This window comes from Coturnix japonica, chromosome 3 (assembly GCF_001577835.2).
Source record: "Coturnix japonica isolate 7356 chromosome 3, Coturnix japonica 2.1, whole genome shotgun sequence".
In the NCBI taxonomy this organism is placed as follows: Eukaryota; Metazoa; Chordata; class Aves; order Galliformes; family Phasianidae; genus Coturnix; species Coturnix japonica.
The window spans coordinates 17,250,109-17,264,667 of record NC_029518.1 but is presented as its reverse complement, the minus strand read 5'-3'; the positions used below and the strand labels follow the sequence as shown (position 1 = coordinate 17,264,667).

Here is a 14,559-nt window from a genome sequence, read left to right as displayed (position 1 = left end):
GGCTTTAGTAACTTCACCCATGCTTTACATGAACACAACTACAAAAAGAAAACAATTGGCTGCTGAACTCTAATCCTTCTCTGAAGGCAGCGACCCTTCTCTGTAAACACAAGGAACAGATTTTCACATCAAAGTACAGGAAGATCATTTTTGTTGACATATAGCCAAGAAAATTCATGCCCTTCACACCACTATGTCAATTGATTAATAGAAGGACTGTCTATATGTTTTACACAGGATGTTTAAAATCAAGATTAAAATTATTTGTTTTGTAATACAACTTAACGACAGAATTAATAACTAATTATCTATTCACATCAACAGAGTTGTAGATATTGAGAAATACTGTATGCATAGCACATAAGTTCCCTCATTCACCACAAACTCCAATGTTAAAGATGCTAAGACAGTAATCACTGAATAGTCAGGATCACAGAAACACACAAATGTTAAATATTAACAGAGGGTCAGATGAGAACACTTAAGAACAAGTCCAAGTTGGTCATGAAAACTCTTACCTAAGGAAACGATACATTTTCCTTTTACACAGATATACTTAGAATTTCAACAGCAACCTCACCAAAAGCAGTGCTAAAAACATAAGACCATTTTGAGTTCCCAAAACTACTCTGTCAATTGCATTTATTCTTTGTATCTTTTTCTAACCTGCTATAATCTCTAGTCCCATTTCTCTCACTTAACATTTTCTTTGTCTCTTAGCGCAAGAGAATCTTTGCATTATCCTGTAAGAAATGAAAAAGCTTTGAAAGATTGCTACAACTGCTTTTAATCCCGGTGTTCCTAAGAATCAAACTCTCTACAACCCTCCTTAATCCATTTGGTTCCCAAGAATTAAAATATCCATATGCATAGAAAAGCACTCTCAAAAGCCAGAGAAACAACATAGCTGGAAAAGTCTTTCAAACGAAGCAGTTATTACCTGAAAACTCAGGGAGAGAAGCGAAAGTCTATTAATCTAGAATTCTAGGTGCTTATTTATACTTCTAGGCATACAGCATTACAATGATTTAAAACTAATTCTTGCCTTTGGTTCCTGAAGTTTCTCTTATTGCATGGGATAGGTTTCTTTTGTAGTAGATTTTACCCCAACACATTGTACTTCAGCATTTTAACCTCACTGTACTTTCAATGTGAGGATGGCTAACATCAAGACTTTATTTCTGAAGAAAAAAAGGAATCTCTCTAATTTTATTGGAGCTCCCCTTTCTCTTGCTATGATCTCTCTGGTATCAGATGGGAACAGATTTTTGTTCAACTGTTCTAAAATTAAAGAGCATATGGCTACCACTGTACTATTTATCAGACAAACCCAGTTTTGCAGCTTTCTGCATTGATCACAACCAGCTGTCAAGGCTGCATTCCAACCCCACATAGTACACTTTAATCATCACTGTAACAAAAATATTTGTGTTTGAAATAGGTAGAGAAACAACTGTGATAACGGGAGTCAGACAAAAAAAAGTATTAAAGACATTACCTGTGAGTCTGAACTGTATTCTCTAAGACAAGAAATTTCAAAGACGGCAATAAGGAACACAGAACAACACACTTTGATAGATAAAATATTAAGTTGAGCTGTAGTTTAGCATGACTCACAGCAGGCTATAAAAATGTTGTTACAGCAACAGCCCATAGCCAGCAATAAACACTAATGTCCTCACTAGGAGAAGATTCTACTATAAGGAAATATAACTTGCCTACGCTGATTTTTACAATTATCTGAAGCAATTTTCTCGTAGGTCACTTAAATCTGACCCATTTCTTCTCTATCCTTACCAGAGTAGGTTGCAGAGAACTGCTTTTACCTACCCCAAAACACAGTTCACACAGTTCACCTACACCATTAATATTCAGTATAGAAACCACTAATGGGAAGTAGTACTAACAATTCCATTAAGTACTAAATAGTAGTACCAATTCCTATTAGTACTACTACTTAGGCACTTGTTTTTTGCAAATCAACTATCATACTTTCTGTTCACTTCCCACCTAAAACACATAATGCAGAGCTCTGACTGCTCATGAAACATATAACAAACATTTAACACACTGACAAAAGAGCTAATACAGTTGCAAGACTCTTAAGAAGAAGTAATATCTTCTACTGACAGCTGTATTTACATTTACTTTCTAGTTCTATAGATTTTTCTGTTAAATAGACGAAGTGTTCCATGCAGCAGAAGTTATGCCATGTCTGCCTCATCAGTTCTGAAAAGGAACCACTGATAACAAATCCAAAGAAAAGCAGTTTCCTCAGATCCATTATTTTCGCTACCTTCGCAATCAACCTTGATCACAAGCTAAACGCACAGGAAAATCAAGTGTTCCCTTGCACACTAGGATTATAAAACCAGACTTACATAATCTTGTCTCATATGGATTCCTTGATGTCTTGTAACACAACTGTACTCACACTGCACCGTAATCTGCAAACAGGCATTACAGTTTTTTTCCATCTCAGAGTTTATTTTCTCAAAACAACAGTTTTAAGACCACATCAATGCTGCACAAAGCTGAAATTTTGACTGAACAGATGTAAGCACTCGGGAGGATGCAGGAGATGAAAAATCTTACTGCCCTGCCAAGAGAATTTACCTATTCCAATGAACTTTCTCTGTTCTAGGGATAAGCATGAAGTAGAAATCATGTCAGAGCAGCATAAGTACAAATTACTAAACAGCTGATAAGATACTATAGTAGGCAAGGAAAAGACTGACTTTTTTTTTGTTGTTGTTATATATTATGGTATACACATTTATTTTATATAGAAGAAACAGAAGTTGGGCCTCCATTATTTAAACTCACCAGTCATCAAGTAGCCATCCTCAACAGGAGGACCCAGAGAATCCAATTCTGATCTGCATCTAGCTACACCTTTAGGTTTTCTCTAACAGGTTTGCAGAAGTTACACAATGACCCCAATGCATTCCACTCCTGTACCAATAACCATCACGGTCATAGCAGATAGCAGTCAAGCAAAAGAGAATCTCCTCCACTTCTATGAATCTGGCCCGGTGCTTCCTGTGAAGACTAAGCCCCAAATCTTAGGCTATAGTTCATCTTTAAGGTAGGAAAACTCTCTTTTGTAGGAAGACGTGTGTGCATATATATATATATTTTTATATATATATATATATATATATATTTATATGTATGTAAGTCCGTTTCATGAACAACCAGAAGTGCAGAAGAGCCTCAAAAAAAGGAAATTTTACTTAAGTCATAGTTCTACAATTATAGATGTACACTTTCTACACTTGCTGGAATTTTCAATGAACTAGTTTTGATATCACATACATAGCTTCTAGATGATTATCTGCACAAACAACAGTTTATTCCCCAATTTATATATTAAAGTCAATTCTCAGTCCAGACTCTGCATTTAAGAAAACACTTTAGACGTGGTTTAGGAATACTACTACATTTGACCTATACAAGAGAAAGCATATGAGGAATGATGGAATTTCATCAGCTGATCATGCTGCTGGTCCCCCTAAAAATTAAAGCCAAACAAACCTGTAACTAGTTCCTCTGGCTTTCCTACAATTGCTATTTACCTAAGAAGGAGAAACAACAAATACTGTCAAACCTTTTAAACAACACTCTCCACTCATATTTAACAGTGAAGAAGTATTCAGTGCTGTGCAACAGTATACAGTCAGAAAGATGTTGACATTTAATAACGGTCCAACACAAATGAATTGGTCAGCGAGAAATGAGGTTTGGGGCAATTTATCATGAGAGGTAGCAATTCTTGCAATACTATTGCTCCCATTTACTGATATGCTTGCCCTTTTCAGATGTTTGACTTCATTAATTAATTGTCAAGGTGGAGAATCACACGAACTGTCAAATGGTGATAATTTGCTGTACCATCAAAGTCATCGCTCTAAGAATCAGAGTGCCCAGTAAGCATCCAAATTGCAAACTATTCCTGAGTTGTCATAGGTACTCGTAGGAAGAAAACGAAAAACCGTTGCTTTCAAAGTACATACACCAAAGTGAACAATTCTACTCTACAGCAGTTCAGAAACTGAACTTTTTTAGTGCCTTAACATTTTTATTATGACCAAGTTCTTTATTTTCTACATTAAGTATTACGCATTGAAAAATACTTCGCTGCATTTCAAAAAGGCTTCTTTTAAATGACAGAACTAGGATAAGAAAAGTGCAACTCTGTGGGACCTTTAGAATTTTTAATGGATCTCCCTTCAGAACTACTAAACTAACAGTCCTATAAATTACAAGATGTCGATATCTCTCTCAGTACTGAATATCTCTGGGCAGTGTATTTGGACAAGCAAAATCATCGCTGCCCCAGGACACTTACAGGAGTATATGTCAAAATCACATAGCCTGCTTTGCTGAACTTCCATTTTAAAGCCTCAGGAATTAAATTACTTTACATGGGCAGAAAATAATAAAACTTAAAGACAAATGACAAATTAACTATATAATGAAAACTTTCTCATAGTAAAGATACAAGTTAGGATGGTCTTAAGCCATGCTTCTTCTACATGCAGCATTAGTAATAATGTTATTATTACTAATAAAGTAAGTATAGTTCTGCCAAAAAAACACGCCTCATTCTCTGAAGCGTTATGAACTACATCAACTGAAGTTAGAGTAGGCAAATACGTATGCTAATGTTACTAGTCATGTTTTCTAGACCTATGTGCTATCTAGGCTAATACAATCCTAGTTTGAAAGCCTTCTCTCATATAAAGTAATAAGCCATGAAAAAAGCCAGGGAAAAAAGTGATGCTGTCAAATGAAGTGGAGGAGTAATTTAAATACTAAATCCATCCTCCTCTTCTTCCCCATGCCTATGTAAGAAACAAAGACAACAATAAGAGCAAATCTGTTGAAAAATCTACATGCAGACGTTTCTATACAGAAACTGCCTCTAGAAAGAGCAGTGAAGCTTCAAGCCAGGCCTGAAATCATCATCAACATTAAAGAAAAATAAACAAAACCAACAAACCAAATAACAAAACCAACTCATCTCACATGTCTCCACTTCCATTTGTGAAAATGAAATCAAGCATTAAGTTCCCTATGAGATATACAAGAAATAAAAATACTGTGCAGGAGATTAATGCCAGCTGGTTGTGAAGGAAATGAAACCTGGTTTCCAAAGCTGGGATGCCTCTCATTCATCAGGGCTCCCCACAAACAGCCTTTTGATCTCCACTGCTTGTAAACAACACTCACTTCCATCTTCTGCTACTGAGTTACCATTGTCCATAGTCCTACTAGTGATGTAATAAAACCTTTGGAATCACTGTGCTCATAATGATCCAAAGAATCCACATGTTTCTTGAGTCCCCCAGGGGCGGTAACTCCATTGCCTTCCTAGGCAGCCTGGGCCAGTGCTTTATCACTCCTTTTTGGGAACAAATACTTCCTAATATTCAACCTGAACCTCCCCTGGTGCAACTCGAGGGCATCCCTTCTTGTCCTGTAACTGCTACCCAGCAGAAGAGGCTGAACCCCCCCCCCCTTGCCACAACGTCCTTTTAGGCAGTTGTGGAGGGTGTTATTGTCTCCCTGAGCCTCCTCTTCTCCAGTTCCCTCAGCTGCTCCCCAAAAGAGCTGTGCTCCACACCTGTCACCAGCTTTAAAACCTTTCATTGCCACGTGCTGCCCCAGCATCTGGAAACAACCAACACATGAACCACATTGAGCTGAACCTACTACGCTTCTGTCGGCCATCGCCCAAAGCCACACTTGTTGATTCTCGGTTCGAATCAACACGGGCCCAGAGCATCAGTCTCACCTCACTGGATATCTTCTCAGCCTACACCAAGGGGTGAGGCGAACAAGGCAGATGTGCCTCGGTGAAAAACAAAACCCTGCAGAGCCTGGGCAAAGGCCGAGCCCGAGGCACATCACTCCCAGCACTGAACCCCATACCCGGTACTGTGACGACGTTCCCTCGGCGCTTCCCCTCCCACCCAAGCGGCAGCCCCGCCGCCCGGCCTCACCAGCTCTTCCTCGCTGCCGGAGCTCGGGTCGGGTTGGGTTCGGCGACCCGGAACATGAACCCGGCGCCTGCCCCGGCCGCTCCCCAGGGAGGCTGGCGCCGCTTCGCAAAGACTGAGCCGAGGGGAGCCGCCACGGGGGCCGGGGGTGGCGGCGGCGAGGGCCAGACGGGGAGGACACGAGCTACCAGCTCTGCTCCTCAGTCCCCCATGATGAGAGCCCGGAAGCGGCCGCGACTCCGGGAGGAAGGTGGCCGCGACCACCATCTCGCCTCTCCCCCTCTCCGTCCGCACCGCCGCACGCACCCTCCTGCACCTCGCTCCCTCCTTACAGTTCCTCACGGCTCCCGGCCCGCTGTGCTCCCGCTGCCCTCGTGCCTTTCGCTCCTTGTCGGCAGGGCCGTCGGATACGCCGCTTCCCCCCCGCGGGTTCGGAGAGTGGTGCGGCCCCGTTGCCATGGAGGCTGTGGCGTCGGAAAGGCGGGGGGAGCATGGCTGAGCTGGTTCGGCTGGAGGAGAGGCTCTCGCGGCTGCGGGAGGAGTATTTCCGTAAGAACAGGTAACTCCAGCGGGATGGGACGCGGATCCTGGAGCTGGGAAGGGGCCGCCTGTACCGCTGCCAGCCCCGTCCTTCCCCGGCTGCGAGATGGCGGCTGCTCGTCCCCATCTGTGCTGCCGGGGGGTCTGAGGGAAGTGAGTAGCAGGTTCCCTAGAGGGTCCGGTTAGGAGGTGGAAATTGGCACTGTCCTAATCATACCCGGCCGGGAAAACCGGCATCTGGAAAAGCCTCACGTGAAGCGCCGAAACCGTGAGGGTCCGTGCTATTCTGGCCCAGAAGTGTGACTTTTACTCGATGTTTAACTTGTGCTGCTGAAAGGTATTGAAATTGCTGAAACTGTTTATTTATTTATTTGCCTATCTATTTATTTATTCACATTAAGCAACTGAAAGTCCCTCAGTCGTTGAGAGAGTTGATACTTAATATCCACAGTGTTTGAAACTGTGCCTTGTTGCTACGTCAGATCGTTGAGTTTGACTGGTCCTTGGTTTTTCTGGTTCAGGACATCAGTCCTCTACAGCACACAGGACAGGTTTTATATTTCTCCTTCGAAGGAAGGAGACACCTGCACTGCTGAGATGTCCCAGGACAGAGCACCATCTGCCCAGGCCACCTGTTGCCATCTCCTTGGCCCAGGGATTCTAAGGGTTTTCATGACAACAAAGGCAGGAGCTGATGACTCATATCATGTTTTAGGAAATAAGATGTTTTAAGACCTATTTTATTACTTTGTGAATTCATACTGTAAACCTAAATGAACTGTATTTGTTAGTGCATGGGTAACATTAAAACTCACATATTTAGGATAGTTGCTTTACTTTTTCTTCACTATTTAATGCAGCATTTCTTTCAGAAACCAATTACAACACCATAAGCATCAATAGCACAGCTGTAACGTTACTAAAAGTTAAGAGTTGAAGTTCTGCCTGCATATAAAGTGTTCTGTTACTTGTTCTTTTGCTGAACTTTGGTTCATACTGTTGGAGCTGTATACACAGCAGTTGGCTGTATGATCTTCTCTTAGCACAGGCTGATAGAATGGTTTGGGTTGGAAGGGATCTTACACACCCTAAGAATTTAAATTAGAGGCTTCAAACACTCCCATTGAGCTAAAGGGCTGACCAATGATTTGATCTCTGTTCTTTAGAGCACAAATCTTGAACTACTTCAACAAGGCTGTCAGTAAAACCTTGAAACAAATCAGAACAACTTGTTTAGAGATTTTGATAGAATCAGAGAAGTTTGGAAACGATCGCTAAATCACCAATATTGTCATCAAACTGCCAACCCACCACCACCATGCCCACTGGTTTTTGTCCTTAAAACACTGCATCTGATTTCATGTCTGCTTAAAGTATTAATAATCGAGTTGCATATTAATTGCTTTTGTGAAGTGGCAGAAATTGTAAAGCCCCTTGTAATGTTTAGGCAATGATGAGACAAAATACTCTCAGAGGTGCATTCCTTTATAGATAGCACAGCCCCAGTAGATCATCGGACTTGCTCTGCATTTTCTAAATAAAAATGAAGATGAAATTATTTATTACATGTTTTCAATGCTCCTCAGCATTTTGCTTCATTATACTTAAGGTTAGTTGAGAATGGTTGTTCATCCCAGCCCAGTGAATGAAGAATATAAAGATGTGGAATGCTACATGAATGCAAAGATCTTTTGCTTTACTTTTAAATTTAACAAACTTTGGGCATTGAAGTGTGTCAGTTTTGCAGTAGTCTTTGAACTGTTTTGTGCAAAGTGAAACAACAGCTTTCACTTCCACTGCAGAACTGCTCTATTTACAGTAATGGGTCTGTTAAAATAGCCAAATCTGGGATGCTGTGAGTACCTGTGTGTGTAATCTGTGTGTAATGATAATTCATTATCATTAGCTGAACGGTATTCATACAGAAATCAGTGGTGGTTTTAAAAAGCACTTTTTGAAGTCCTTATTCTGCCATGAAATATCAGGTTTCCCAAAGGCTTAAATTTATCTAAAACATCAGAAACTGCAGAAAAGTAGTCAGATTGTTGGGGTTATTTTGGTATTAATTGTGCTGTTTTCAAGTACCTCCAATAGTAAAGCCTGTAGGGTTTAGGTCTATGAGTACCAAACAGATTTAAAAACAAAAACACAAAATAACAACAATATATATATATATATATATATATTATATATATGTGTGTATATATATATGCACATCTTTCTTTACTTATCTGTCAAAACCTAAAAGCAGAACTTTGTAGAACATGCAGAAACTCCAGATCAATTTGACTTTACGGGACCCTGGTGAGAGCTAAATATTCTTGCTAGAAATTGCTTCTGCAGGCAGAATGCAGCAATTAAAGTGCCTGAAAGCAAATCCCAAATTAGAAAACCTTTATCTTTCAGAATGCATTTCCTGTTTGAGGACTCTATATCTGTTCCATTAAAGATCAGGGCAGGCTGATGGCTGTAATGTTCCCACCTGTTGATTGTGGTTAGACCAGAGATTAATTTAACCTGGCTGTTCTTCTGATCTTAGTAATGTTCCTGTCATTCTTTATGCAGAACTCCATTTTGTGTCAGAGTATGGGATCTCCTAAACTCTCTCTCTTCTTAGGGAAAGCACCCTCCTAGGGAGGGACTTGCCCAATTATAACACACTGCAAAGAAGCATTAAGCCTGCACTTTCTCACAGTTAGCATTAGAATATACAGGATCTGTTAGCGCACTTATTTTGTCATGGAACTACTTTTACATACTGTAATATACTGTATTTGAGAAGTATTTTTCACTCTTCAAGCCTAATTGAAACACTCTGGCAACTATGCAGTCTGATCAGGAGGATAGATAACATATTGAACAACTTATGCTCCAAACCACTTATTTGCTGACAAGGCAAAGTAGAAACTTGTGAAACTAAACTGCAAGAAAAACTCTGTTCATGATCTGCTTAAATAAAAAAGATTCAGCCCCTCAGCACTGGGACTTGTAGTAATTATTTCTTCTTGAACTCTCTGAAAACTCTCATCTTTAGTCTCTTTTAGATTCCTAGTTTCCTTATGTGACGTTTTGCTTTTCCACAGTCACTGTTCTCCTAATAGACAGTCACAGGAAGAAGACAAGCAGGGGCTATCTCTTGGAATTACTAAGTAACTTCTTGATGAGGCCCTTTTGCTTGTGTTTCTTGCCCCATTTCTGCACACGCTTTTCAATTTTACTATCTAATTTAACATAAGACTTTGACAAGTAATAGTTCTTGAAGGTCTCTTTGAGGTCATCAGTTCTCCATTTAAGGTCATGTTGCACCTTCAGCTGCCTGACCAGTATCTCTGTAGATAACCTTTCTTCTCATGTAACTTAAAAACAAATTCTTCATCTTTCTCTATACCCTCACTTAATCATCAGTTCCTCTAGCATCTCCGCTAGTCAATCCTGCAGTCTCAGCATGTTTCTACTTCCTTTGTTTCCTTTTGCTCCCTCTTTTCTGGCCTGCAGCACACACCAATGATCTGCCAATTTCATTTTTACATTATCTCCAAATTCTACATATTTGAGTCATAGAATCATAGAATTACCCAGGTTGGATAAGATCTTGAAGATCATCAAGTCCAACCAAAGCCTAACCAGTACCCTAACTCTAAAAACCTCCACTAAGTCATATCCTTGAGCTCAATAAGCTGTTGCATTGAGTACTATAATTCTCTGTAGCTGTTTTAGTTGTGGGTGCAAAAATCCAGTGAAAAAGATCACCAGCTACAATAAGAAATAATAACAGAGAATTTTCTGTTTTGGTAGTAAATTGTTAATTAAAACAAGTGTTAATTAATTTTTATATTTTCTATTATTACTATAACTTACTATTCCTTCTCATATTATCAGATCTGTGGATGAAGAAAGAAAAATAGTGTACAAAGCTGCTGTCAAGATTCAGAGCTGGTTTCGAGGATGCAGAGTCCGAGCCTATCTGAGGTAGTATGTTAGACGTATTTTAATCTGTATTTCATTTCTGAATTTCTTTCTAAAATTTCTCATAGTATTTCTTGATTTTAATGAAATGAAATCTTTTTAAAAATAAAAAAATTTATCAAATGGATAAAACATATGCTCTACTCTAAAAAATATATTAATTTTTGATTTTCAGAACAGCATGGGATTAAAATGTCAAGATGCTAATAAGCAGCTAATAAGTAATACAGAAACAGTCCATTTTCATAAATAGAATCATAGAATGTTCCAAGTTGTAAGGGATCCATAAGGATCATCAAGTCCCAACTCCTGGCTCCAAATAGCACCACCCAAAATTCTAACCCTATGACTCATGGGGTTGTCCAAGTGATCCTTGATCTCTGGAAGGACAGGACCACTACCACTGCCCTGGGCAGCCTTTTCCATGCCCATCACCTTATGGCAAAGAACCATTTCCTAATCCCCAACCCAACCCTGCTCAGACATGTCTTCATGCCATTCCCTTGGGCCCTGGTTTTTTCACCTGAAGAGATTGGCACCTGCCCCTTCAGTCCAAGAAGGAGTACTCATTTCCCAACCTCGCATATTATAAAGGTTGTATTAATTGTTTTGGATTTGCATATTACAGAGAACTATATGATGGCTACACATCAGGACACATTTGTCAGTCTTTCCCATTATCTGTGAATAAGTTCAGTTTATTTTGATACCAATTCATAAGTCAAATCTTTAGAATATAATTTGGTTGGTCCTACCAACACTACACTAATAGATCCTAATAGATAGAAAGCATTAATTAAGAGATCTCAGTGTGACTGGGGAAATGAGGATATTCCTCAGAAATGCTGTTTGTAGTGACTTTTCATATCTCAGTTACTGTGGACATTAAAAGTATCGCCTAGTGAGCATTTGGTAACTGAACTCATATTGTAGAAAACTAAATTCCACTGCTCAATTTGGCCAAGTCATTTTTTTAAATGTTTCATTACATGTTTTTCACCATTTGTAAAATGGAGATCATAAACAATTACTCATGTCTGTAAAATGCATGTATGTGTATCAAGTAGGTTTGCAGTGGCTTTCATTCTGGAGTATGTATGGATAATACACTATGCATTATTCTTAATACTAGGAAATAACGCATTTGCAGTTGTACGTTTTCAAAATAACATTTCTAAATATGTTTAATTTTAGATATCTGAGCAAAATGGTGATTCTTATACAGAAATGGTGGAGAGGTTATCAAAGCAGAAGATACTTCAGAGAAGAGACTAAGGTAGAAAATCAGGTTTAAAAATCTTGTTTGAGTATTTATGGAATAAATACGGAGTAATTCATTTACGTGCCTTGAAATTTAAGAGCTGAAACTTTGATTCTTGATGCATGCAGTCATATACTTAACTGTTACTGTGATGAAAAACACCATGAATTTTTGTCTGTTCATGATAGTCAAGTTAGTTCTAAAGTGTTTGCAGCTCTGGAGTATCAGTTCCCAATCCAGCAGTGAGATTTTGTTTGTTTGTTCTTGCTGGTAGAATTTCTAATTCTGCCATTAATTCTAATTCTATATAATTCTATAATATAAGCCTGTATCTCTACATACCACTGTTCTTTATTTTAGTGCCTTAAATTTCTACTTAATGAACCTTGAAGTGTTTGAGGTTTTGCCTTAAGGCACACAGCAGATCACAGTGAATCTAATTCCCTTGAAAGAGCATAAGATAGTGAAAGTATATGACAGCACACTAGCTGAAACCTTTTTAACAGGTTTAGGAGATTAAGAAGAAGCTAATTTATCTTTAACTTAAAATAATAAAGTTTTTAATGTGTAGTTAACTTCTGTAATTTGTCAATTTGTGTTAATATTTTACAGTAATTTTGGCTTGTTAGTCATTTATTCTTGATGATTTTTTTTTAATAGTTGTATTTAGTCAAAACTGACAAGTTGAGCAGAAGGAAAAAGCTGAGCCATTATAACTCGTATGTTACAGGCTAATGTCCATGCCTCCTACTAAACTATGTTTTTGTGATTGAAAGCTTGTATGCCTAAAACTTTTCTATTCCTTTCCTACAATTATCAGTAACCTAATTAAAATTTTACCTCTTCCAGACTTCCTGGCTTACCTTTATGTAATTAATTAAAATTTTTAAAATAATTAATTAAGTAATCCTTTATTTTATATATATATATATAACTTATTTATATAAGTTATATATATATATATATAACTTATTTATTATATTAAATAAGTAATCCTTTCAGGCTGTGATTCTCACTCCATCTTCTAAAACACTCCTATTTATTATTATTATTATTATTATTATTATTATTATTATTTTATGTAGGCTAGAAAGCTGTGTAGTTGGACTGGATTCTCAATAAGAAAAAAAGAGAAAAAGAACTTCACTGAATATTGTCCTTGAATTTATGGAAGTTTGGTTTCTGTGCTGTAATGTATGACAAAGCCTTAAGCACAGCACACCCACTTAAAAACTTATTCAAAATTATACTAGAAGTCCATCTAGTTTCTGACGTTCATCCAATATTATCCAGAACGTCAGAAAAACAGAATCTCATCAGCAAGTGATGTGGAGCAATCAGCATAAAAAACCATATTTTCCCTCGAATGCCTCAATTTGTGCTTCCTGACTCTTTAGAGAGGACTGAATAGCCCAGTCTGATTGGAAGCCAACATGAAAACTATACAAGTATCAGATAATTTTTCCCCTTTAGACTGCTATATTATATATTATCTGTTATCAGATTGGATTTAGACGCAAAGTTCTTGTTCATTCCCTATATTCATCCCTGTTTTGCCACACTCAGTGACTGGGTGAATCTGAAAAATTTTGAAATGAAGCAAAATTCTTATCAGTGGTTAAATGCAATTTTTCAGTTAGAAGACCACTTAATGTTCACGTTGAACTCTTGCTAACAGTAGTTGTAGTGACTCATGATAATGAAATGCAGGAATATGTTTGACATGATGGTTTCTTAAACACAAAAAAATTTGGTCACTTCAAAATTTCTCAGCTGATAATGACTATATTGGTATCTGCTGCCAGCAAACAAGGCAAAGCATATGCACAAAATACCCATGATTCATAGATAGTAAATCATTTTAATGATTATATTCAAAATTGTGAAATGTGAGTGGTACTGATGCGGAAAATAACAAAGGCTGAGGCTCATCAGATTGGCTGTCCATATGTGCATCACTACTAGTATTTCATTTGTTACTCCTCTAGTGCCTCTTTTGTTGATTTTTAACATTCATTAACTTAATAAAAAAATCTATTTATAGAGTTTACGCTACCAAAGCTATGGAGCTTTCTATATTATAGCAGCTTTGGTAAAAAGGTTTCTTTCTTAACGTTAATATCAAGTTAAAATTAAGAACTGAGCTACTACTATAAGTTTCTTAATGCCTTTGTTACATTGGTAGTAGTAGGTTTTGAAAGTCTTAAAGTGCCTGGAGGAAAGGATGAGTTTTAAAACCAGGCAAACACCAAACCATGAATCAGTCTGTATCTTTGTGTTCCATTTTATAATAGTTCCCAAAGACAAGAAGTCGCCTGTTGAGGCAAATGGAATTCTAGCATTTCATTATTAAATGAAGTTGGCATGCACAATGGGCTTGTTTTCAGCTCCCTTTGGAAGAATATGTATATCTAAAAAGTATGTTACGGTAGATAGTTTGAAACCATCTTAAATTATTTAGCTTCAACTCAGTAGCCAGTTTTAAATTCCCAGATCAGCAGGAATTATTCAAACACTTATTTCTTTTATAAGAAAAGCACATTAACTCAGACCAGATGACTGTTCCTTCTCTATGTCTGTTTGCAGTCACAGCTCTGGGTCTTAGAAATTGGCTGCTCATATTATCTGTATAAATGCAAAGAAAATAGTAATGATGATCAGAAAATATTTGTAAGTGATCTCCAAACATGTTTTTAAATAGTAAAAAAGGGGAAGATTAAGCATCATGCAGCAGTTCATATACAAAAAGATTCAATTTTGGAATCATAGCCTTTGAAGTGAATTAGT

General features: G+C 38.0%; 2 protein-coding genes across 10 annotated transcripts in view; one reads left to right on the top strand and one right to left on the bottom strand.

Moving 5' to 3' along the window:
- Positions 1-6,417, bottom strand: part of GPATCH2 (G-patch domain containing 2) — a 96,337-nt gene extending 89,920 nt beyond the window's left edge. For 2 of the 9 annotated variants that reach the window (XM_015857254.2, XM_015857264.2), the window contains exon 1: positions 5,938-6,300. In XM_015857254.2, coding sequence (XP_015712740.1) covers positions 5,938-6,272 — 335 coding nt within the window. In that variant the 5' untranslated portion in view covers positions 6,273-6,300. The other 7 variants (XM_015857261.2, XM_015857257.1, XM_015857256.2 and 4 more) reach the window with 7 other exon arrangements.
- Positions 6,321-14,559, top strand: part of SPATA17 (spermatogenesis associated 17) — an 82,902-nt gene continuing 74,663 nt past the window's right edge. Inside the window, exons 1-3 of the mRNA XM_015857265.2 lie at positions 6,321-6,564; positions 10,425-10,514; positions 11,706-11,787. Of these exons, the coding sequence (XP_015712751.1) occupies positions 6,497-6,564; positions 10,425-10,514; positions 11,706-11,787 (240 nt within the window). The 5' untranslated portion in view covers positions 6,321-6,496. The remainder of the gene's footprint in view (positions 6,565-10,424; positions 10,515-11,705; positions 11,788-14,559) is intronic.